General features: G+C 56.6%; 3 protein-coding genes across 12 annotated transcripts; 2 read left to right on the forward strand and 1 right to left on the reverse strand.

Moving 5' to 3' along the window:
- Nucleotides 1-332: 332 nt before the first annotated feature.
- On the forward strand, nucleotides 333-6,702 carry F12 (coagulation factor XII). 7 transcript variants are annotated; one of them, XM_037822947.1, is made up of 14 exons: nucleotides 333-586; nucleotides 747-804; nucleotides 2,292-2,391; nucleotides 2,544-2,614; nucleotides 2,915-3,028; nucleotides 3,188-3,319; nucleotides 3,458-3,562; nucleotides 3,675-3,840; nucleotides 3,936-4,162; nucleotides 4,238-4,487; nucleotides 4,690-4,826; nucleotides 4,910-5,059; nucleotides 5,531-5,679; nucleotides 6,105-6,702. In XM_037822947.1, exons 1-14 carry the CDS (start codon nucleotides 368-370, stop codon nucleotides 6,126-6,128), a joined length of 1,902 nt encoding a protein of 633 aa, XP_037678875.1. In that variant the 5' UTR covers nucleotides 333-367; the 3' UTR covers nucleotides 6,129-6,702. The 7 variants fall into 7 exon arrangements, with proteins under 7 accessions (XP_037678875.1, XP_037678872.1, XP_037678873.1 ...); XM_037822944.1 differs by lacking the exon at nucleotides 6,105-6,702 and adding an exon at nucleotides 5,771-6,054; XM_037822945.1 differs by lacking the exon at nucleotides 6,105-6,702 and adding an exon at nucleotides 5,771-6,054 and having other exon boundaries at nucleotides 4,256-4,487.
- On the forward strand, nucleotides 6,195-8,725 carry PFN3 (profilin 3). 2 transcript variants are annotated; one of them, XM_037822984.1, is made up of 2 exons: nucleotides 6,195-6,314; nucleotides 6,898-8,725. In XM_037822984.1, exon 2 carries the CDS (start codon nucleotides 6,960-6,962, stop codon nucleotides 7,371-7,373), a length of 414 nt encoding a protein of 137 aa, XP_037678912.1. In that variant the 5' UTR covers nucleotides 6,195-6,314; nucleotides 6,898-6,959; the 3' UTR covers nucleotides 7,374-8,725. The 2 variants fall into 2 exon arrangements, 1 of the variants encoding a protein (XP_037678912.1); XR_005214802.1 differs by lacking the exon at nucleotides 6,195-6,314 and having other exon boundaries at nucleotides 6,854-7,466; nucleotides 7,762-8,725.
- Nucleotides 8,697-22,594, reverse strand: SLC34A1 (solute carrier family 34 member 1). 3 transcript variants are annotated; one of them, XM_037822951.1, is made up of 12 exons: nucleotides 22,576-22,594; nucleotides 19,722-19,837; nucleotides 19,201-19,575; nucleotides 18,981-19,124; nucleotides 17,929-18,040; nucleotides 17,623-17,818; nucleotides 17,430-17,525; nucleotides 12,425-12,476; nucleotides 12,107-12,274; nucleotides 10,743-10,859; nucleotides 10,489-10,613; nucleotides 8,697-9,849 (listed from the first exon to the last, which is right to left on the reverse strand). In XM_037822951.1, exons 2-12 carry the CDS (start codon nucleotides 19,828-19,830, stop codon nucleotides 9,346-9,348), a joined length of 1,998 nt encoding a protein of 665 aa, XP_037678879.1. In that variant the 5' UTR covers nucleotides 19,831-19,837; nucleotides 22,576-22,594; the 3' UTR covers nucleotides 8,697-9,345. The 3 variants fall into 3 exon arrangements, with proteins under 3 accessions (XP_037678879.1, XP_037678881.1, XP_037678880.1); XM_037822953.1 differs by lacking the exon at nucleotides 22,576-22,594 and having other exon boundaries at nucleotides 18,981-19,119; nucleotides 19,201-19,223; nucleotides 19,426-19,575; nucleotides 19,722-19,985; XM_037822952.1 differs by lacking the exon at nucleotides 22,576-22,594 and having other exon boundaries at nucleotides 19,201-19,329; nucleotides 19,426-19,575; nucleotides 19,722-19,984.
- Nucleotides 22,595-23,143: the final 549 nt, after the last annotated feature.

Below are 23,143 nucleotides of genomic sequence, written 5' to 3' on the forward strand. Positions count from 1 at the left end.
AAACTAATACACTTCCCAGGGGATTCTAAAATCCCTAGAGAGCTTCTCTTTGATCTCCTTAACCCTCTCACTACTGAGAGGAACTCTAACGCAAGAATGTTCCTTATTCTTGTTTCTAGTCCTGATGACTGGGACAGAGGGAGGGAACCCCACTTCCCATCGTTCTTCCCCGCCCACTAATTCCCAAACTCCCCTCCCTTTGGGGTCTACCAAGAAAGCTGCCCTGCTTGGTTTCCCACAAATAGCTTGTGCCCTGGTGGGCCAGAGGGCAGCTTGGCCTCTCCCTGCTTCCCAGGCCCCAGAGACCTTTGCCCAGCCCTATTGATCCGGACTCCTGGGCAAGCACTTGGTCTAACAGACGCACACCATGAGGGCTGTGCTGCTGCTGGGGTCCCTGCTGGTGAGCCTGGACCCCACACTTTCCGTGAAGGATGTGGGAACTGGGAGGACAGTACTGGGATGGTCCACTGCCAGCCATGCCCCTGGCCGTGACCTGGTGGAAGCTGAAACTGGGCCAGGAGACTCAGGCAGAGGGTACAGACAACCTGAGCTGGTGGACACGAGGGTATGGCCTGTAATTCACAAGGTGAGGGGTCCCTGAGGAAAAAAAGGACCCAGGTCTTAATGAGGAAATCGGCTGGATTTCTGGGCTATGAGAGGAAGCTGGGATCTAGCATCGGATCAGGAGCAGGCTATGACTTTCTGGGCCAATTCCCTGCCCTCTTCTCTTCCCCCGTCCCCCATAGACTCCACCTTGGAACACCCCCAAGAAGCATAAGCATGACACGGGAGAACATTCCGTGGGTAAGTAGCCCAGCTCTGCACCCTAAGATGCCCATGGGTGGGGCTGGGGATGGTGGGGCCAGTGCAGGTGGTCAGTCTCAGGCCCTGGGGGTGAGTGGAGGCATCTGGGGCACTTTTCATTCCTGTCCCCAGGATCATTCTGGCTGGCACTGAGACCTGAGTGCCTCCTCTATGCCAGGTTTTGTGCCCAGGGACCCAGAGCAATACTGAACTCTGTGCTCCTTGAGGATGGATTGGGCTGTATCTGAGGGCCCAGCCCAGAGCCCGGCATGGATGGGGTATGTGCTGGTTCAAGACTTCATCTCAGGAACCCCTTTGTTTCCCAGCCTTCCATTTCCCCAGCCTTCCCTCATGGGGCATCCTGTCATGCCACACAGAAGCCAGGGCCCTTGATAGGCAAGGAAGATCCGGAGCAGGGTTCTGGAGCCCAAATGCCCCTGAATCCCAGTCCCGGCTTCATCACTTATGAGCTGGGTCCCTGACTTCAGGCAAGTGGCTTGGCCTCTCCAAGTTTCAATTTCCCCATTTGTAAAACCAGGATGATAATAGTAAACCTCTTTGGGCAGTTGGAAAAGGGAAATGAGTCGTTGATCAGTGTAAGGCACTCATCCCAGAATATAGTAAATGATTAAAAAATATTTGCTTTTGTTATCAACCTCCTATTTACATGGGGGGTGGTGGGAGGTATCTGCTATCTCGCCTGTGCTCAAACTCTGCCGTGGCTCCCATTGCCCTCACTCTTTCAGGCACTAAATATTGATCTAGAGTGTGAACCAGGGGCTTGAGGGGTCCCGGCCCCGCCCTGGTAGAGCCTGGCTGAGTGGGGTCAAGTCTCAGTCCCTTAGCGTGGCATTCGAGGCCCAGCACAATCCAAGTCCGGTCTCCCTTAGCTTCCTCTCCTCAGCACCCACACACCCAGCAAACCTGCTCACCTCAGGCTTGCCTGACCACATCTGATCCCTTACCTGTGGGCTCCCTCCTCTCTGTCCATCCTATTTGCCTTTTTTTTTTAAAATGCAATTTTATTGAGATATATCTACACACCATATAGTCCATCCAAAGTATACAATCAGTGGCTTGCAGAGTCATTTTTGAACCCTTGGTGTGTGCCAGCCACCGTGTCCAGGGTTTTGCAGACAATATATCATGTCAGTCTTGCTACATTCGTCAGAAGTGGATGCTAGTGTCACCGCCACTTTACAGATGAGGAAGCTAAGGCTCAGAGTCCTCAAGTGACTTCAATATCCAACAAGCCCTTTTCTGGGCCCTGAGGCTGTAGACTTACCTGAGGTCCCACAGCTAGTAGGTGGTGGTGCTGGGAGTCCACCCCAGCGGCCTGGCTCCAGAACCCAAGTTCTTGAGCCAGATGCTGTCTTGAAAACACGATGTTGTTCGAGGCCCCTGGGGAGGCCACCAACCCCAAGGAGTGGTGCCTGGGCTTACTGGGGCAGTGGGAGAAGCCCTCAAGGAGTGTGTTATCCCCGCAGTTGTCACCGTCAGTGGGGAGCCGTGCCACTTCCCCTTCCAGTACCACGGGCAGCTGTATTACAGATGTACCCACAGGGGCCGGCCTGGTCCTCAGCCCTGGTAAGAAAAGACCAACTAGAGGAGGTTGGAGTGGTGGGAGGAGGGGGGAGGGCAGAAAGGAGGGGGACTGTGCTTGGAGAGACGGAACCATGAAAGGGGAGGCCCGCCCAGCCCCCCTGGGCAGAGCAGGGAGGTTGCACCTCTTTCTACAGGTGTGCTACCACCCTCAATTTTGAGCAGGACCAGAAGTGGTCATACTGCCTGGAGCCCAAGAAAGTGAAAGGTGACTCTTGGTGGACCAGGGCCCTCTCCTCTCCCCTAATTACTCTCCTGGGTAGCATGAGACTCCACACACTTGGGATTCTGGGTCCAGCTCCTTCTTTCCTTCCACAGAACCTCTCAGAAGTCCAGAGCAGGGTGGCGGGCGGGGTTGTAGCCCCATTTTGCAGATGGATAAAAGAAGGCTTGGAAACTTGGAGTACCAGGGTCACCAGACAAGCAGGTTGAGGCAGGCCTTTGCCTCCATCCCCCAACCATCTGACTCAGGCTCCCCATTCTTCTGCTGGCTGTGTGCACCTCTCAGACCACTGCAGCAAACACAGCCCCTGCCGGAATGGGGGGACTTGTGTGAACATGCCAAACGGTCCACCACACTGCCTCTGCCCAGAGCATCTCACCGGGAAGCACTGCCAGAGAGGTAGGGGGGTGGGGTGCTGAGGCCCAGAGGAAGGGCGCTGGGACAGGGGCTGGCCCAGACCTACTGAAGATGTTCTGGGGTCCTGGGAGTCCATGCTTGGCCCAGTCTTGCCATGGTGAGCCCCTCTTGAGACCAGGGTCCCCCTCCCTTTGTCCCCAGAGAAGTGCTTCGAGCCTCAGCTTCTGCAGTCCTTCCATGAGAATAAGATATGGTACAGGCTCCAACCGGCAGGGGTGGCCAAGTGCCAGTGCAAGGGGCCGGATGCCCACTGCAAGCCTCTGGCCAGCCAGGGTGAGCGCACCGGGCGGGTTCGACCCCCAGGAGAAGGGCCAAAGGTCGGGAGGAGAAGTTGGGAGGAGCCCAGGGACGGGGGGCGCTTTCTGCGGGGTCTCTAGACCCAGGGATGGCTCCACACTCTCCCTCCCCCAGGCTGCCGCACCAATCCGTGTCTCAATGGCGGCAGCTGCCTGGAGGCGGAGGGCCGACGCCTGTGCCGTTGCCCCGCGGGCTACGCGGGACCCGTCTGCGACGTGGGTGAGGCAGGGTCACTGGGAAGGCAGAAGCACCAGGGGGTGTGGGGAAACTGGATGAGAGGGGGGCGGAGTCCACGCCACCCCCTGGCTGCAGAGACCCCCTCTCTCCACAGACACTGAGGCGAGCTGCTACCATGGCCGCGGGCTCAGCTACCGTGGCTTGGCCCAGACTACAATCTCGGGCGCACCATGCCAGCCGTGGACCTCGGAGGCCACCTACCGGAACGTGTCTGCAGAGCAAGCGCGCAACTGGGGACTGGGCGGCCACGCCTTCTGCCGGTGCGCCGGGTGGGACCTGGCCGGGCATCTCTCTCCGTCGCAGGGTCCTCTGCGGCTCCCCGTACTCTAATGGGGCCCCCTTCTTGTGGCTGCAGGAACCCAGACAATGACACCGGCCCGTGGTGCTTCGTGCTGAGCGGCGATCGGCTGAGCTGGGAACACTGCCGCCTGGCACGGTGCCGGCTCCCAGCCTCGGCCACGCCCCAGCTCCTGCGTCCTACCCGGGACCCCTCTGGGAGTCAGGACCTGCCCTCACCCGCGCCTTCGGCTTTGCAGCAGCCTCAGCCCACGACCCAGGCCTCGCTTCAGTCCCAGACCACAGGTAGGTGGGAAGCGGCCAGAAGGTCGAGGACAGAGGGCATCGGGCGAGCTGGATCAGGGCAAGCGGCGGCCTCAGCCTGGGCTCCTCCTACAGTCTCGGGCACGCCCCCGGAGCAGTGGACTTCAGTGCCCCCGACGAGTCCGCTGGGCTGCGGGCAGAGGCTCCGGAAGCGGCTGTCCTCACTGAGCCGCGTCGTCGGGGGGCTGGTGGCGCTGCCCGGAGCGCACCCCTACATCGCCGCGCTGTACTGGGGCCACAATTTCTGCGCTGGCAGCCTCATCGCTCCCTGCTGGGTGCTGACCGCAGCTCACTGCCTGCAGGACCGGCGAGTACCCGCCCTCCCACTGGCGCGAGCTGGCCCCTACCAAGATCCCCTCTCCTGAGGGCGCTTTCTTCCGCGCGACTCCCTCCCCTGAGCCCAGCCCGGAAGGAAACTGAAACCGGGGGAGGAGATTCGGGAGCAGGGGACACCCTAGGACGGCCGTGGCCGGCTCCCAGCGCGCTTCCTCACCCCACCCTGCCCCCAGGCCGGCCCCTGAAGAGCTGACGGTGGTGCTCGGCCAGCAAGTCCATAACCAGAGTTGTGAGCAGTGCCAGACTCTGGCGGTGCGCGCCTACCGCCTGCATGAGGCCTTCTCACCCACCAGCTATCAGCACGATCTGGGTGCATGGGGGGTGCCCCGGTGGGAGCGAGGAAGGACTCGCAACCCAGCGTCCGGTCCTCACGCTCCTCCCCGCTGGCGTTAGCTCTGCTGCGCCTTCAGGAGAACACGGACGGCAGCTGCGCGCGCCTGTCACACTTCGTCCAGCCCGTGTGCCTGCCGAGCTGCGCCGCCACACCCGTCCAACGCAAGGCCGCTGACTGCGAGCTGGCCGGCTGGGGGCACCAGTTCGAGGGTAGGCAGGACGGCTGCAGGCGGGAGGGAGACCCCTAGCCACCGGGGTAAGCCAGAGACGCCCGCAGCTTTGTGGGTTGTGAGAACTTGCATTCTGCTCCTCCCAGGGCCGGGTATTCACTTTTGGGGTCCCCACGTTTCCTGGGGGTACAGGGAGAATCGCGCTTTCTCTTGGTTCATTCCGGGGCTGTGGACTACAAGGGGCTAATCAGGACGCTGGTCCGGCGCTCGAGCAGGGAGAAAGGTTCTGAGATCCTGAATGGGGAGATTAAGATGGAGGTGGGCTTCCTGCCCAGCTCCTCTCTGAGCCTCAGTTTCCTCTTTTATATAAATTGGAGTTAAGGACAACTCCCGGGTTGCTGCGAAGGAGGGAGGATATTAGTGCGTTTGGAAGTGCCTGGTGTAGCCAGGTCTGTGGTCCAGGCGGCAGCCGGAGTGGGTGGGGAGTAAGGAAGACCCTTTGCATCCGCAGGGTCTGAAGAATACGCCAGCTTCCTGCAGGAGGCGCAGGTGCCGCTCATCGCGTCTGAACGCTGCTCCGCCCCCGACGTGCACGGAGCGGCCTTCACCAGCGGCATGCTCTGCGCTGGCTTCCTGGAGGGGGGTACCGATGCGTGCCAGGTGAGTCATGGGCCCTGTTGGTTCCCTCTCCCCCACCCTTTCAGGCGCAGACCCCAAGCCGAGGGCGCTGAGCTGCGTGTCCCCGACCCAGGGTGACTCTGGTGGCCCGCTGGTTTGCGAGGACGGAACCTCGGAGCGCCGGCTCATCTTGCGGGGCGTCGTCAGTTGGGGTTCGGGTTGCGGAGACCGCAACAAGCCGGGCGTCTACACCGATGTGGCCAGCTACCTGGCCTGGATCCAGGAGCACACCTCTTCCTAACCGCCCCTGGACCGTCTTTCCCTCCTGGGCGGCAAGGACTGTGTCCCATTTCCCTCAGCGCCGCTAGCCGGGTGCCAGGCATGGCGAAGGCATCACATAAAGTGCTTTGAAATGCTTGAGAGAGAACATGCTTCGGGGGTCCCACTCGCCAATGCCTTTTCCACAGCCCTTCAGAGAACCGGGTCCATGAGATTTCATCATGCAAGGTTTAGATTCACTTCCAGCTAACGTTTATTGCGCTGCTATTAACATTTGGAGTTCATAGAGCAGCATTTCTCAACCTTGTCTGTACATTGGAGTCGCCTGGGGAAAAGATGCCCAAGATTCAAGCCAGACCAATTAAATCAGTATCTCCAGGGATGGGAACTGGATAACGGTATGTGTGTAAAACTCCAAGGGTGATTCCATGTGTAACCAAGGTAGAGAACTATTGTTAGAAAAGCCTAAAGTTAAAATAATGGTGTGACTCCTTGGAATACCACCTCCCCAACTCACACTAGGCGACCAGCAAGAGTTGCCAGGGAACTTGTTAGAAATGCAAATTCTGATACTACTGAATCAGAAACTCCCCGATGGGGCCCCCCAATCTGTTTTACAGACTTATAGGGAGTTCTGATGCTCACGTTTGAGAACCAGAATCTAGGGGTTGAATGGTTCTCTTCCAGGCTCAGAGGTCCGACTGCCCGAGACATCGCCATGTCTTTTTATTCTTAAGCTACGTGTACTGTGATCTACGGGTCATTTAAGTTGATTTTTGAGGGTAATTTTGACCCTGACACCAGTTCCTCTTGCGTGCTATTTTTAGAACTGCAGCAGGCTTAAGCCACAAACGCCCCCTTCCCGCTCCCCGACCCCTTTCCAGCCTCCGTAGCCGCTCTGTGATGTCACCGGGCGGCCTACGTCACATACCCCCCACACACACACACACACAATTGTCACAAATGCCCCGGGCATTCCAGGCGCTGGCTGCAGTGGGACGTCCCTGGGCAGTGCAAGGCGGAAGGGCGCGCTCCGAGCCAGGATGGGTGACTGGAAGGGCTACATTAGCGCGGTGCTGCGAGACCAGCGCATCGACGACGTGGCCATCGTGGGCCACTCCGACAATCGCTGCGTGTGGGCGTCGCGGCCCGGTGGCCTGCTGGCTGCCATCTCCCCGCAGGAGGTGGGCGTGCTCACGGGACCAGATCGGCGCACCTTCCTGCAGGCGGGCCTGAGCGTGGCCGGCCGCCGCTGCTGCATCATCCGCGATCACCTGATGGCCGAGGGCGACGGCGTGCTGGACGCGTGCACCAAGGGCCAGGACGGGCGCTGTGTCTGCGTGGGCTACACGCCGCGCGCGCTCCTGGTGCTCATGGGCCGACGTGGCGTGCACGGGGGCATCCTCAACAAGACTGTGCACGAGCTGATCCGCGGGCTGCGCATGCAAGGCACCTAGTGGGACCCCCAGGCTGCCCGCGCTGACGGGGCCGGAATAAACTCTCACCTGGCGCGGTGCGCTCCGCCTCCCGTTGCGCGTGGGGAGTTACAGGTGAGGACACCTGCTTAGCGGAAGATCCTTGCGGATGGGTTGCCTGGCAGGGTTGGGATTATGAGTCCGGAAGCTGCCCTAGACCCTGCTCTCCCATCCCCAGGTGCCCTGAAGAGCCCTCTGGCCCTTTGGCCAGTCCCGGGGGGGCCTAGAGGCGCTCCACCTGAGGAAGGGTCCGAGGGTGGGGTCTTCTTTTTCACACACCCTTCCCCCATCTCAGGCCTTTCTCACAAAAATCTGGCACATCTGTGCATGACAAACAAGAGTTCCCTCCTCTCTCCCCATCCTTCCAAAGATCTCCCCCCAGCACACAAAAGCTGGAGGCCAGCGTACCTCTCACCCCTCCACTCCACTGCAGGAGGCAGGAGCAAGGATTGTGAGTGGACAGCCAGCTGCGTCAGGGTGAGGAGGGTAGAGAGCAGTGCTGGGGATCCAAGGCTCCTGCAGCTCCCCCACTTACTTCAAAGGGGGAAAGTCCCACCTGGAGAGCCCATGTCCCAGTCCATTACACCCCCTGGTCTGGGGCCCTAGGGCTTCCTTTCCCCCTTCCAGTCCCCTTGGGGCCCAAAGGCCCCAGAAGTAGGTAGGCACTTTAGAATCTCCCACCCTTTGACCATCACTCTGCAGACCTGAGCTCAAGGGGGCCCTACGGAGAAGGAATTAAACCCCTTGGATGGACTGAAGTGAGGGCTACTTTATTAAAGGCTGCAGGTGGAGGCCAAAGGTGGGAGGCAGGGTGTCTGGTCCCTGTCCCCATGCACTGGGGTCCAGGGCATGGCTTCTGTCACCCCCTCCCCCTGCCTGCCCCCTCCCCCAGTGGCTCTGACAGGCCCCACCAGTCAGTCATTTTCTGGAACGCTGATCTTGTCCCAGTAAGGGGGAGTGGGAAGGAGGGAGGTGGGTTCGGAGGGCAGGGAGAGACCAGAAGAGGTCCAGCCCAGTGGGGATTAAGAGTAGGGTGGCCCCAGGCACTAAGTAGGGCTTCTGGGGCATTTGAATTGTAGGTTGCACACATTAAGGCAGGGTAGGGTGGAGAATTAGGGACAGCTGGCAATACCCACTCCTCCAGATCCGATGCAAAGATGGCAACTGGCCAGGGCAGGGCTGGCTGCTATCAGAGACAGTCTCTGGGAGGGGAGATGGTGCTATGGAACCCCAAACCATGGTCTTGCCTTCCTCTCTAGTTGGGGAGCAAAAAGACTTCCAAATGCATGAGAGTTTAATTCTTGTATTTATTTTTTTTCCATCAGGCAGTGTTTGAGAAGCAGGTTGTAGTTGGTGGTGCAGAAACCCTGGGTGAGGATAAGAATGGTAGCATGGAGGAAGGCAGGTGGCAGGGAGGGGGTGAGAATTCAGTCTCTGATCAGGCATCCATGTATATGCCCAAGCAAACAACCACATGGTCACATGCTCCGACCAAACCTCCCTCCCACCCAGCCCAGTCAGGTAAATGCAGAGATGCAAACTGGCCTCTGTTCACATATAGAAAGTCTCAAAATCCTACCCAGACATCCTGCAGCATACACAGCGATGCCCACTGGTGCATCTGTACACACACACACACACACACACACACACACACACACACACAGGCCCACACGTGTACAAAATGCAAGCATCCACACGTCTGCACATTTACAGGCCGGCTTTTCCCAATGAAGGTGCCCACAGGTGGATGTCCACCGACTCTTGGTCACACCAGTCCAAACCATGGCAGACCTGCATCAGGACGAAGTCACACCCAGAGTGGCACAGACACGTGCGTGCGTGCGCACACACACACACACTCTTACACATACACACACTCTCCTCTGCCCTCCCATCTTAGGCACCTGCACAGACCCCTTCCTGGCCCCAGGCAGCAGGCTGGGCCCATGGCCTAGAGGTGGGTGGCATTGTGGCGAGCGGGCAGGGCGAGGCGGGGGGAAGGTGTGGCAGGGGGCAGCTCCTCCAGGAAGACCCTGGTGGGCAGCGGCGGCGAGCGGGGCTCGGGCCGGGCGCAGCTCAGGGTGGCCCGGGTGATGAGGCGGTCCAGGGGCTGCAGCGAGTGCATCCAGTGGGGCAAGAAGTCCCACGTCTGCAGCCATTTGGGCAGGCGCCTGGGGCTGCGGCTCTGCAGAACGCTGATGAGCACCACGAAGGCCAGCAGGGCCCCGAAGGGGGCGCCCACCCCCACCATGGCCCGCCAGCCTGCCATGGAGACCCCAAACACCAGCGAGGGCAGCAGCAGGAAGCACACAAGGAGATAGAGGACAGCGAACCAGCGGTACCTGGCTGTGCGCTTGCCCAGGGCCTTGGCCATCTGGATGGGCAGGCGCGTGCAGGGTACCGGGTACCACAGCAGGATGCCCGAGATGTTGAAGAAGAAGTGGCAGAGGGCAATCTGCAGGAGCGAGGGGGCACAAGTGGGCTCAGGGCTCGGGAAAGCATGTAGATAATGGGGTGGGGGCAAAGTCTGCCCTGGTCCGAGCAGCAGAGAAGTCACCCACACCCTGGGACCCACCCCAAGGGGGCTGCCCTCATTTTGAAAATATTGCAATTCTTCTGGACCAGCTAGTAAATAGCTGCTGCTGCCCTAAACCTTCCACATTCTCCCTGCCAACCCCTCTTGTGGGAGTTCCCCACCAGATTTTGCCAAGGTCTTGGCACTGAAAGATTATTAATGTCTGACCCAGCAGCTCCAGCCTCTTGATTGGTTAATGCCCTGACTGCAGGCCCCTGCCTAGTCCTTTGCTCCTGGATTCTCCAGTGGTTGCCCCCGCCCCAGAGGACCCCTCTTAGAGCCCCCCTTTCTCCAGAATCAGACTTGAAATTGTTTACTGCTGTGGTTATTTGATTAATGTCTCCCTCATAGACTCCAGATGTGTCTACTTGGCTCACAGTGATTTCCACAGAGCCTGGCAGAGTGGGTGGCACCTAGTGGGTGTCAAGAAAATATATCTCCCTGACATATTGTAACCCCCTTGGTCAAGCCCCCAAAGCCCCTGTCCCAGCCCGACCTCCCTACCCCACCCCACCCCACCTGGAAGGCGCTAGTCAGCTTCTCCTTGGGGCTGGCAAGGGCAGCCAGGATGGCAGTGGTGGTCGTTCCTATGTTGGATCCCAGGGTGAGGGGGTAGGCCCGTTCGATGCTGATCACACCTAGGCCTGGGTGGGGGGACAGAGGGAGGGAGCATGTGGCACCCACTGCCCACCCCCTGCTCCCCGCCCCGGCTCCCTCCTCCAGCCCTTTGCCTGCCACCTCCATCCCCAACCCCCCATGGCAGGGGCCCTCACCAATGAGCGGGGTGATGGCCGAGGTGAACACCGAGCTGCTCTGAACAATGAAGGTCATGCCCGCCCCCACCATCATGGCCAGGTAGCCCGTGACCCAGGTGAAGGGCGCCGGGAAGTCTGCAACAGAATCCCCACCCCAGGGGGCCTGGGTCAGTGAGAGGGCCCCCTGGGAGAGAAGCGGGGGACCTGCCTTGGGGAGGAGCTATTCAGATGCCAGTTTCCAAGAAGAACCTTGTCATTCCCCTGACCCAAAGGCAGGAGCTTCCAGTTGCCCTCTTTTGTCTTGGATTAATTAAAAGCCCTTCTCAACCTGGTCCCATCACCCTGCAGGCCCTTCTCTCCTCCAGAAAGATCCTACTGAGCTCCTAAGTACTCTCCTTGGGGCTCAGCGCAGATATCACTTGCGGAAAGCCCTCCCTGACCCTGGCCCTCAGGCCAACCTTGTTTTTGCCTTCTCTGTCCTCCCCCAGCACCCTGGCTGCCCCGGAGTCTGGCATCTGTCAAATGGCTTCTCCGAGTGTCAGGCAGGGTCCCCAAAGCTCAAAGTGAAGCTTGAAATGAAAATTAGATGGTATCACTCCCCTGCCCCAAACTTTTTCCACCTCCCACCAGTCCCACTGGGCTCCTAGGACCCTTGCTAAAGTCCAGGCTCTGAGCACAGCCCCCCGGATCACCCCCACGACCTGGCTCTTGCCCCTGCCTCTCTTCCTGGTGGCACTCGGGGGCTCCAACCACACGGGCCTGCCTTTTGTGCTACAGACCTGTCCAGCTGGTTCCTACCTCTGAGCCTTTGCCCTGGCTGTTCCTTCTGCCTGGAATGCACTTCACCCACATCTCAGCCCTACCTCTTTGAGGCCTCTGCCTGCCAGTCCAAAGCTGCCCCTTCCACACCCCGTTGCATTGCTCTGTTTTGCTCTTTCCTTGACAGTTATCTCTTTCTCTGAATTTCTCTCCCTCATTCATTTCTTTTTTTTTATTGCCTGGTTCCCCCACCTCCCTCCTCACTGTGCTGCAAGTCCCCTGAGTTCAGGTTCCATCTTCCCGGGCTCACCTCTGTGTCCCTGGCACTCTATAGTGCTTTGGCACATGGGAGGGGCTTAATGGATATTTGTTGGTTGACTCCAACAAGAGCCCCTGAGAATCTTTGAGCCTCCTGCTACTTTGGAACCCCAGCCAGAGGGGATGTCAGCACCTCGGGGGCCTCTGAAGTCACCTGGTCCAACCCCTTCTTTGTTCAGGTGGGAAAACCGAGACTCAAAGAGGGTTGGGCTTTACCCAGATTACATAGCAAAGCAGTGGCAGGACTTTGAATTGGGGGCCTCCCTTGGGGAGCCCCCCACCCCACACCACTCCCCAGGGCTCACCAGTGTTGATGACCTTCTGAATGACTTTGGCCACCTGGCCCTTGAGCAGGGAGTTGAGCATCTTGACAAGGAGGATGAGACAGGTGCATAGGACTACCAGGGAGCCAGCCAGCAGGATGAGCCCCACGGCCAGGTCAGGCAGCCCCGTGGCCACGAAGATGTGGTTGCCTGCAAGGGGGGTTGGTGCCAAGCAACAGAGCTGATCAACACCCCCACCCTGTCAGCTCCCAGCCCCCCACTTTTGCCCACTCTTGGGGTGCTGACGCCAGGGCTGCCCCTCCCATGCCCCGTATGTCCCATTCCGCTGCAGACACTTACACTTCTCCATGGTGACATTCCCAAGGGTCCCGCTGGGCATGGCAGTGGGAGCCTTGAAGAAGAGGAGGGGGATTTTAGAGAATTTGGGAGAAATGCAGCCTGGAGTTGGGGCTAAGATGGGGGTTAGGGAGAGATGGGGGATAGGGGAGATGGAGTGGGCCTTGGGTGACCACTGGCTCTCTCTGAGCCTGTTTTCTCCGCTGAAGAAACATGAGTGAAAACACCTTCCACACATTGAATGGTCAGAGGGTCGATGGGCCCTCTGACCGCTCAGCCCCCCGACTCCTCAGCCTGGCTCCACCGAATCCAGTGGTGTCTTTGTTCTTGTTTTCTCCCACCTCCCAGTGGCATGGGACACTGCAGGCCATGTCCCCCTTTTTCAGAAAACCCTCCCTTGTCCCATCTTTTATGACCAAACCCATTCTTGATGCCCCATCCTCTCCCCTAAGGCCCGTGAGAGTCCAAGCTCAATTCTCCTCTCACTTGGTTCCTTATCCAAGGGGATCGGAAGGGGGGAGGGATAGTGGAGCAGGTGCTCCAGACCCCATATCTCTTTCCTCCCCTACCTGTAGTCAGAGCAATCATGGAGGCTCCCCAAGGGAGGCTCCCAATTCAAAGGGCTATAGGATCAGGCAGTCACATCCACGAGGGGTAGGGGTGGGGGCTTGGGCTGGAGTGGGGAGGGGCTGGGACTCAGCGGGCTGGAGAGTATGTGCTGGTCCCATCGGGGTCACGGCTTTCAGCTCCAGGTCACTGTCATCATCCAGAGGCAAGCCAGCCTGGCCAGGTTGTCCAGATTTCAAGGGAACCCAACATTGAAGTGTTAGAGAAAATCTCCCAGTTGGTAAATGAAGGCAACCATTTAAGGCATGCCCTACAATTCTACAAAGGCCAAACAGGAGCAGCCCACTCTGGCCCCCTGGCTCACTGCTTTGTAGCCTCATTGGGTTAGCAATTAAAAGGCAACCCCAGGCCCCTTGCATTTCCTCCAGGAGCCCCCACCCCCACCCCATCCCCTCACCCCCAAGCCCAGGCCTGAATTGCAGGCCGAGAACAGAAGAAAATGTCTCTTCTGGGTTAGAGTAGGAAACCAGGCTGGGAAAGTGATGGTAGCTATTGTGAGTGTAAGGGGAGAGCCAGGGCTGAGGGGGAGAGCTAGGGGTCAGGTTGAGGGGAGAGCCAGAAGTGAGCTGGGGAGACAGAGTCAGGGATGAGGGGGTGGGAGAGCAAGTGTGAAGGGAAAGGTGAGGGGTGGGTAGAGTCAGGGATGAAGCAGGAGGGAGAGCCAGGGGAGAGGGTGGAACCAAAGGGTGAAGGGAGAGCCAGGGGTGAGGGGGGAGAACCAGGGGTGAGAGGGGAGCCAGGTGTTTGCTGTCAGGCAGCTCTGAGTTCAAATCCTCCTTCTTGTACCAACCACCATGGGCAAGCCAGGTCACCTCTCAGCCCGTGTTCTCTCCTCTAAAGTGGGAATAATAAAAGAGCTATTACAAAACTTATAGGAGAAAATGCATGCACCACAGCCCTTGGCTCCTGACAAGCCATCAGTTCAATTGTGCATCTAAATAAGTATTTGATGCTTTCCCTGGGCCTGTCCAGGAGCAGATGGGGTGTAGGTTGTGTATCCATTTGTGTGTGTGTGTGTGTGTGTGTGTGTGTGAGATTGACTTCCCAGGTTAGGTTTAGTGCCTTCCCAGGTTTCTCTTTCCCAAATCAGGTCAACCTTAGGGCTCCTGCAAACTTGTCCCAGGTGCAGACACGTGAGAGCACCAGCCCCATCAGGGAGAAGCTCAGTCACCTCCCTGGGGGTCCCCAGCCTGGAACACTAGGACAGAGGTGACCCCTGAGATGAGTGGGTGCCTGACCCAGCCTGTGCCCCCACTGACCTTCACTAGGTTGGGCCCAGGAGTCTCCTGGGGGAGGGAACCGGGGGTTCCTGGGGAGCTGGAGGAGGAGGTGGAGGAGGGACATTGCTGAGGTCCCCACTCAGAGCTGGCAGAGCCGGGGGCAGGGCACAGCTGAGGGCTAAGACCTCCAGGTTTTTGGAACCTTGACCTTCCTGCCTGGGGTTGCTGAGCCCACAGGGAGAGTTCAGAGACCCTTAAAGCTCCAAAGAGGACTGTAGAGGCAGGAGAAGGGCCAAGCTCCAGCCTCTATTAAAGAGCTGGGCAGACCAGGGTCTGGGGAGATACTCCCAGAATGGGCCCATCCCCTCCTGGGCCTGCAAGGGGTGGAGGGGTGGCATTTGAGGGTGGTGGTGGTAGTGGCGAGCTCTGTGGGAAGAAAAGGACTATGTGGGCACAAACCCCAGTTGAGCCACTCCCAGCTGCGTGATCTTGGATGGAACATTAATCTCTCTGGGCCTCAATTTCCTCCCCGGCAGCATGGGGTGCCTAATGTCCCTGACTTCTCCCCAGGGGCTAGTTGTGAAGCATCTGGGAAGACAGAGTTGGGATTTAAATGCCTGCAGAAATACCCCAAATTAAGGGAACTGAAAGAAGTGATTAAGCTTGCAGTTGAGGGCTTGGCTCCAAGAATCCTCGCCCCGGGAAGGAAAGCATGGGATGTGAGCCTGCCTGTTGGTTTCCCCTCCAGAAATGAGGAGCCCCAGGGTCTTTGTTCTTGTGGAAGCAGAGGGAGAAGGCCATGCCTGTGGCACCCTCTGGTGGCCAAGAGGAGAAATCAGCCCTAGAGCGGTGCCGGCCAGCTCTGGAACCATGACGGGGTGACTGTGATCTCCTGACAGCATTCAAGGTCCTGTGGGCAGAGCAGGGCAGGAAATGGACACGTGTGGTGGGAAGTCATTCTGGCGTCTTGTCGATGCAGCGAGATGGGATTTGCATCTTGCCTCAACTGCGTGAACTCGGGGAAGACACTGCACCTCTCTGACCCTCAGTGTCTTCATCTGCAAAGTGGAGATGTGATTATCCCTACTGTCCAGGTTGCAGGGCCTCCTGATAAGGTGCTCGTTTAAACTAGGCGGGTATGATTCTTGGTCTAAAGTGTGACCACACAAGAAGAAAATTCCCAGGATGGAGGCAGTCCTGGAGAACCAGGAAATGGACACTGAAACTGGATCTGGTTTATCTTTTCCAGTCTGGAAATGCTGAGACCACCCAGTCCCTCTCCTTGGTGGCATTAGTTCTCTGGAGAGCTGTTTGGGCAAGGGTGGGTCCAGTATGGTGCAAGCTGGAGGCAATGAAAGGCAGTTGGAAGGGAGCAAGGGTGACTTTGTGTTCAAAGGGAAAACTTTGGTGCAGGAGGAGACACCAATGCGTGTTCCAGATAAAGAGCAAGCACTTGGCTGCATGAGTCAAAGTCCCACGATGAGGTGAGAACAGCAAGCTCTGCCCCCACCCCCAGCCACCCTCCAAGCTGAGGAAATCCGACCTTGACACTGCTGTGAAGGAAAGGGTTTGCTGATTCAATAGAGTGGCTCATCACACAGAGCCTCCCTTTCCCCTTGGGTAAAATGGCATAATCATGACCACTTCACCGGAGTTGTGTGAGGAGTAAATTATGTGAGATGGCAAACGCTGCAAGTCTCAGTTAGTTGAGACCGTGGAATGCAGCTGCAGTTGAGCGGGCATCTCAGAGGAAGTGAGTAACTCAGCCGAGGGTCTCCTGTGGCTTGTTTTTCATGAAGATCAAAGTGGGTGACTGCTTTCTCTTTCCGATTTTACTATGAAGTAGAGAAGCTCTGAGTGGTCCAGGGAGATCAGAGAGGGCTCAGACTGCTTGTGAGGAGATTGCTGGCGTGTGAGAGAGGTCAGGAAGCTGGGATAAAAGCTGCCTGCCAGGCTTTTTGATGTCGAGCTGTCTCTGAGACTCAGAAGGGGAGCTGGAGCTGTGTGGCACTTCAGATGCAAAGGAACATTGGAGGGTAAGTTGAGAAGTTCTTTTTCTGTTCATCTCCAGATAAAGGTCAGGGAATACAAAGTAGCAAGTGGCAAGGATGCAGGGGAAAGTCTCCTGTTGGTGCCTGGTGGTTGAGATTTCCTTAAGTCTTGTTCGAAATTGAATCTCTTTTTGTATGTAATATTTAAGGAGAAGTAAGTATTATGGATTACAGCTTTGATGAACCATTTTCTTTTCTTTTTTTACAACTGAGGAAGGAAGTGTGCTAATTGCCTGCTTCCTCATGAGCCTGGCAGGCTGTGCTGGAGACTGAGCATCTAGCCGATTAGACAGAACTTCTCTTGGGCAGGAGAAGCCAGAAAGCAGCAGAAACACTGCAGAGGAAGATGTGGGCTCACACCTGAGGCCGTCTCCAGGGGAAGAGCCACAAGCTGCTGTTTGCATCTCAAGAGGGGCAGTTTTCAGGGTCTACATGAGGCCCCTCTGACCTGCTTCTTAGCCAGTTTCCTGTTTGTTCTTCTTACTTTCCCGGGTATCCTTATAATACTCTCTCTGTCCACCTTCTGGTACCCCAGGGGACAGGCAAGAGCCCTATACTAAGACCTGTGCTTGGGCTCTGACACTGTAGGACAAGTTCCAGCAAGTTTCTTAACCTCTCTGAGCCTATTTCCCTACCTGTGAAGCCAGAGAGTTGAGCTAGAAGAATGGTTCTCAAACTTGGGCATGGAACAGAAGGATTTTTGAAACATAGGCTGCTGGGCCCACTCTCCTGGAGTCTTGTTTTGTTTTGTTTTTTCCTGACTCAGTAGGTCTAGGGAAGGGTCCAATAATTTGCATCTCCAAGTTCCCAAGTGGTACTGATGCTGCCCCACGTGGGGTCTAGGAATCCCATGTGGGGAACTGCTGTGCTAGATCAATCACCTTCCAGCTGGAATTGATTGGTCATGTCTGCCTAAGGCACCATGGGAGGCTGGGAGGGATTAGCAATGTCTGCCACAGGCACAGTATCACAGTAAGGGGCTCACCTATTTGTCCTCCAGGTTTAACTATCTCTAAGGTATACCTGGAGGATTTTGAGTGGACGATGAAACCAGCAGGTGGCTGCCTGCAGAGGGAGTCCTCTCACCTGGGGGCCAGGCCTGGGACTCACCTTCCCGGTATCTGGGCGACACCAGATCCGAATGAGACTGTGATTCCTCAGGGACTCGTCACTGGTGGCAATGCTGGTGATGACGGACTTGTCCAGCTGTGGGCAAGACGTGGTCCGTGGCGGGAGATGGGGAGTGAGGGTGGGGGTCCTCATCCCACCATCCACTCTGGGTCCCCCAGCCCCCCATCCGCACCTGGATGATAAGCTTAGTGAAGGGCTCCGTGATGATCTTAAGCAGGTCCGGAGCATCCCGGCCGCCGCGGATGTTGAAGGAGGCCACTATGAGCCAAGTGACGTGATGCAGGTACCCGGTGGCTGCCTCCAGGGGCAGCAGGACCAGAACTGACAGCCAGTTAAAGCAGTCGTGCACCGTGGCCCCTGCAAAGGCCCTGGGCAGGGAGGCCACGTTGCAGGGTGGGCCGGCACCGAGAGGTGGGGAGGTGCTACCCTCCCCCAACAAGCACAAAGCTCCTCTCCCCCCCGACCTCAACCCCCGCACCTCCGGAAGTCAGTCCTGTCTCCTGCCTGCATCAGGGCCACGATGGTGTTGGTGACGGAGGTGCCGATGTTGGAGCCCATGATGATAGGGATAGCAGAGCTTACCTCCAGCACTGGCGGGAGAGGGGGCCTCTTAGCGAATGGGGTCAGGGTCATCCCGTTCCTGCCCCCACGCCAGCTCCTGCAGGGTGCACTACCTGCACCCCAGCCCCCAGTGGGCATGGCGGCCACGCTGCAGATTGCGCAACCTCAGCGTCGCAGGACCTGTGGCCCTGGGCTGGGTGAATACATGTGTGTGCTTGTACATGTATGGTTGTATATGTGTGGCACACACACAAGCATGGGCATATGTGTAGGTGTGGGCATGCATGAGCATACGGGTCCTCTGTGCAAATACACGCCTCTGCTTGTGTGTGCATATGTATACCTGAGTGTGCATATGGCTAGGCCACTGTCCCCAGTTATTCATCAAATGCCAACCTAGGTATTTTGTTAACATCTATAGTCAGTTGACTTTAAGTAAGGGAGATTGTCCCTTCTGAGTGTCATCTGAGTGGATCTCATGCAATCGAATGAAGGTCTTAAGAGCAAACTGGAGACTTTTCTGAAGAAGAAGAAAGTCCCCCTGTGGTCCACGCAGCTCAGCTCCTATCCAGGAGTTTCAGGTTTCCAGCCTGCCCTTCCTGATGGCCTGCCCTAGGCACTCCAACTTGCCTAGCCAGACCCCACAGTCTTAAGTCAATTCTTTGCCGTAAATCTGTATAAATCTGTATATCCTGCTGGTTCTATTTCTCTGGTAGAGGTGTCACTGATCCAGTGGGTGATGAGGGAGAGGCAAAATGGAGGGGAACCTTCCTGGGGTCTTATTCCCCATTCACCATCCTTTCCAGCTTCTGGGGGCGTCCCTCCTGGCTCAGACTCTCGGCCATACTTTAGAGGACAGCGTGGGAGATGCCCCCAGCCTCCTGCCTCCCGATTCTCAGCCCTGAGCCACCACCCCTACCCTATCCAGCCCCTGCCCCAGCCCTCTCCCTGGCCCAGCGGCCTACTCACAGCCAGAGGAGACCATGCTGACGACGATGGACGTGGAGGTGCTAGAACTCTGCACCAGCACCGTCACCAGGATCCCTACCACCAGCCCTGCCACCGGGTTGGAGAGGATGGCGTTGTCCTTGAAGATGTCACCAGCCACCTTCCCTGGGTAGTGTGAGCCAGCATTGGCCAAGGCCCCGCGGGAACCCTTCCTTCCCCAGCCCCCTCCCCCGGGCCCTACCTCCAGCCAGCTGGAAGGCCGAGCTGAGCACGTCCAGGGAGCAGACGAAGAGGTAGAGGAAGGCAAGCATCAGCGGCACCTTGAGGAGCATTGTGGCGGCCTGGCGCAGCTTCTGGGCCCACCCGGGCTCTGGGGTTGGGGTTGGGGTGGGGTGGGGTGGCCACGAGCATAGTGGGCAGGGGGCTGGGAGAGTGGCTGCCACTCCCACTTGCCCCCCAGGCCCACCTGGCTTCTGTTCCTCCTCCAGGGCCAGCTTGGCAGGCAGCGGCTCGGGGAGCTCCAGGACCTCCCCGTAGGGGCAGCCAGGCTCGGCGAGGGCCACAGGGCCCAGGCTGGGGAAGGCATAGGCGGAGGCCCCTGGGATCCTGTGCAGGACTGGGGGGTGGGGAGAGGCTGGTCAGGAGCCCCAGAGGCCCCAAGATCCTGGGGAGGGTGGGAAGGGCAGGTGGGGGGCAGAGGGCTCACCCGAGCTGTGGGCACACAGGGGTGAGCAGGGTCTGCAGGGTGGGAGCAGCACTCACCCTGTGGGCTGGGCACATAGGCAAAGGCAGCCCCGCTCATCATGTGCCCACTGCAGACCGGCACTGGGGAGACAGCCCGGGCCCCCAGCCTCTCGCCATAGGACAGCATCTGACACCTGCAAGGGCAGCGGCACTGAGTGACAGCTGCTGTGCCCTGGACAGACACTCACACGCACACCTCTCACACATACTCACATGCACACCTCACATGCACTACACACAATCACATGCATTCAAACTGACACCCGCACACTTACACCACACACATTTGTAACGTGCACACACACATCCATACACACAAATCCATACACATACACCTTGCACATACTCATGCAGATTCAAACCTAACCTGCACACTTACGCTACACACATTCATACACACTCACACATAACATATACACACACGTCATACACATGCACATTCTCACATTCAAGCACACACCTGCATGCTTACACCACACACATTTGTAACGTGCACACACCTTCACACACACACTCATACACATCCATACCCACAAATCCATACACATACACCTCACACACAATCAAACCCACACCTGCACACTTACACCACACACACAGTTGTAACGTGCACACACACATTCACACACACTCACACCTGCATCCATATACACAAACCCATACACACACCTCACATGGATACACATACTCACATTCAAGCCCACACCTGTACACTTCTACCACACACACATTTGTACACATTCACACAGAGAGAATCACACATACACACTCATGCACATTCATAAACACTCACACTCCACACACATACATTCGAACCCACATTTTCACACTCACTTGCACACCTCACACACACCTCACATGCACTGCACAACCTCACGTACATTCAAACCCACACACTTTGTACACACGCACATTCACCTACACTATGCCCTCATACACATACACACTCACACACATTCAAACCCACACACTTACACCACATGCACTTTTGTATACACACACACATTCATTCATACACATACTCGCACATATCATATACACATACCTCATACACGTACACATACATATATTCAAGCCCACACCTACACACTTATACCACACACATATTTGCACACATTCACACACAGAGAATAACACATACACTCACACATTCATACACACACACCTCACACACTACACACTCACATTCAAACCCGTACTCTCACACTCACACATTCATACACATTTGTACACACACATTCACACACACACAGTCAAACCCACACCCAGACACTTACACTGCATGCATTTGTACACACCTTAACAACCCCAACACACCCTCAGACATATTCACACCTGCCCTTGCACATTCACGCACACACTCACACAGGTTCACACACACAGGCACCCATAGCATGTGATCCCAAACACACACATGGCTGTGGAAGTCAGACAGGGGTCCTCTCCTCAGGAAGCTGGAAGTCCAGTGGGGGAGGTAGATCTAAATCAAATAACTCTACAAATGAACAGAAAATGGCAACGGGACAAGTGCTAGAATGAAAGATACAGGATGCAGCAGAGGTGGGCTCTTAAGGGAGAGGAAGTCTTCCTGAGAAAGAGAAAAGCTGAGATGAAAAGTGAGGGGAGTGAATTGGAGAAAGAGGGGGAGAGGTAGGTGTGCAAAGGGACCGTGGGAGAGCCGCCTGTCTCCACTCGGGAGCTGAGAAAGCTGCTGTGGCCTTAGAAGACCTGCAGGTGTAGGGCAACTGGGCTGTCCTGAGAACACGTTGACGCCTGAGACCTGTGTTCATGGGGCCAGCCGGGAACACTCTCCTAGTCACCCCGCACCCCCACCCGTGGCACCGCCTTGGGGCGCCTGGATCCCACATCCCCGGGTTCCTCTTACAAATGAATTTCCTTCCTTATCCAGTCCCCGGAGGGGCAAGGAGCAAACACCAAAAGCTTTTCTTCCCACAAAGAGGCTCAAAACAGGCCTGGTTTAGGAAAGGAGGGTCCCGACCCTGTCTCCAAGTCTGGGAAGCCCCCACCTTACTTTACTTTTTTTTCCTTTTTTTTTTTTAACTGTAGAATGTAACATATATATATGTAACGGTGACAACTTTCCAAGTGCAACTTAACAAGAAGTTAAAGAGCAAATTTCAAAGAATATTATAGGTTACAACTCCAGTTTCGGTTATTTCCTTATTATGAGATATAATACATACAAAAAGGTAATATCTTTCAATGTATGATTTAACATGTAGATATATAGGAAATTTCCAAAGTTGTTATGAGTCATAGTACCACAGTTTCAGTTACTTCCTTGTTGTGAAATACAACATATACAAAAAGGTATAGCTTTCAATTTACCATTTAACAAGTAGCTATGAACAAATTTCAAAGGATACTGTGGGTTACAGTTCCACTCTTTCAATTCTTTTCTTCTAACTATTCTAATACCCTAGCAACTAAGAAAAAGCAAATTACATAAAGATTCAGTATTCATAATCCTTTGTTAAATTCCATCTTGTCTGTTGCTACCCCTTCCTCTAGTGTCTGGCTTACTTTAGGGCCCCTGCACTGCCCTGGAATTCTTGGCTGTTGGGGTAGGGGTGCCCCTGTTCTGCCTCAGTACCCCGTCTCCATTGTCCCAGGGGTCCTTGGCTGTTGGGTGGGGCAGAGATGTATTCAAGCCCTGGGAGACTACGAGTCCTTTGGCTGGATTGGGGTTAAGATGTCATAGGGGGAGAAAGCGATGGTGGTTGTAGTGGGGCACAGAGGCCGGAGGGGAGACTGGAAGAGGAGCTGGGACTGAGAACTCCTGGCTGCGGTGATGGGCTGTTTTCTACTAGGAGTTGGGGATGGGGTCAAGACATGGGGTTCCTGGACTCACCTTAGGGTTATGCGTTTCGATTCCTGCTCAGCAGCTCAGGAAAGTCCCAAGACCCTGAGGAGGGGCTGGGACCCTCCTCTTTATACCCTCGGGTCAAGGGCAAAGTCCCTAGAACCCCAGCTGCCCCCCCTCTCTGTTCCCTGATTAACCGATTAACCTCACCCCCTGAGATTCCTCCCAGTTAATTGCTAATCGTCAGCTCTGCAGGGGGAGCCTGTGGTCAGACACTCAGTGAGAGGACAGACATGTCCGCTGCCCCCAAGCAGAGGCCCTGCTGCCCTCAGGCCCCTTGTTCCCTGGGTGCCAAAAGAAATTCTGTGGTTCTGGCCCCTTCCCCTCATTCTTGGCCTGACAGGACTCTCCAGGGAGTGATGCAAATATCCTGTGACCTTGGCATGTATCTATGGGTCTGCATCTGCATCTGGGCAGGGCCTATAGGAGAGGGAGTGGGTGATAGAGGAAGCAACAAGAGTTAAACCTGGAGAGGCTGCACAGAGTTGACTCATGGAGGGTCTCTACCACCCGATCATGGATCCAGGGTGTGAGTCTGAGAGAATGAGGAGCCACT

Source organism: Choloepus didactylus, assembly GCF_015220235.1.
Source record: "Choloepus didactylus isolate mChoDid1 chromosome 11 unlocalized genomic scaffold, mChoDid1.pri SUPER_11_unloc1, whole genome shotgun sequence".
Taxonomy (NCBI): Eukaryota; Metazoa; Chordata; class Mammalia; order Pilosa; family Megalonychidae; genus Choloepus; species Choloepus didactylus.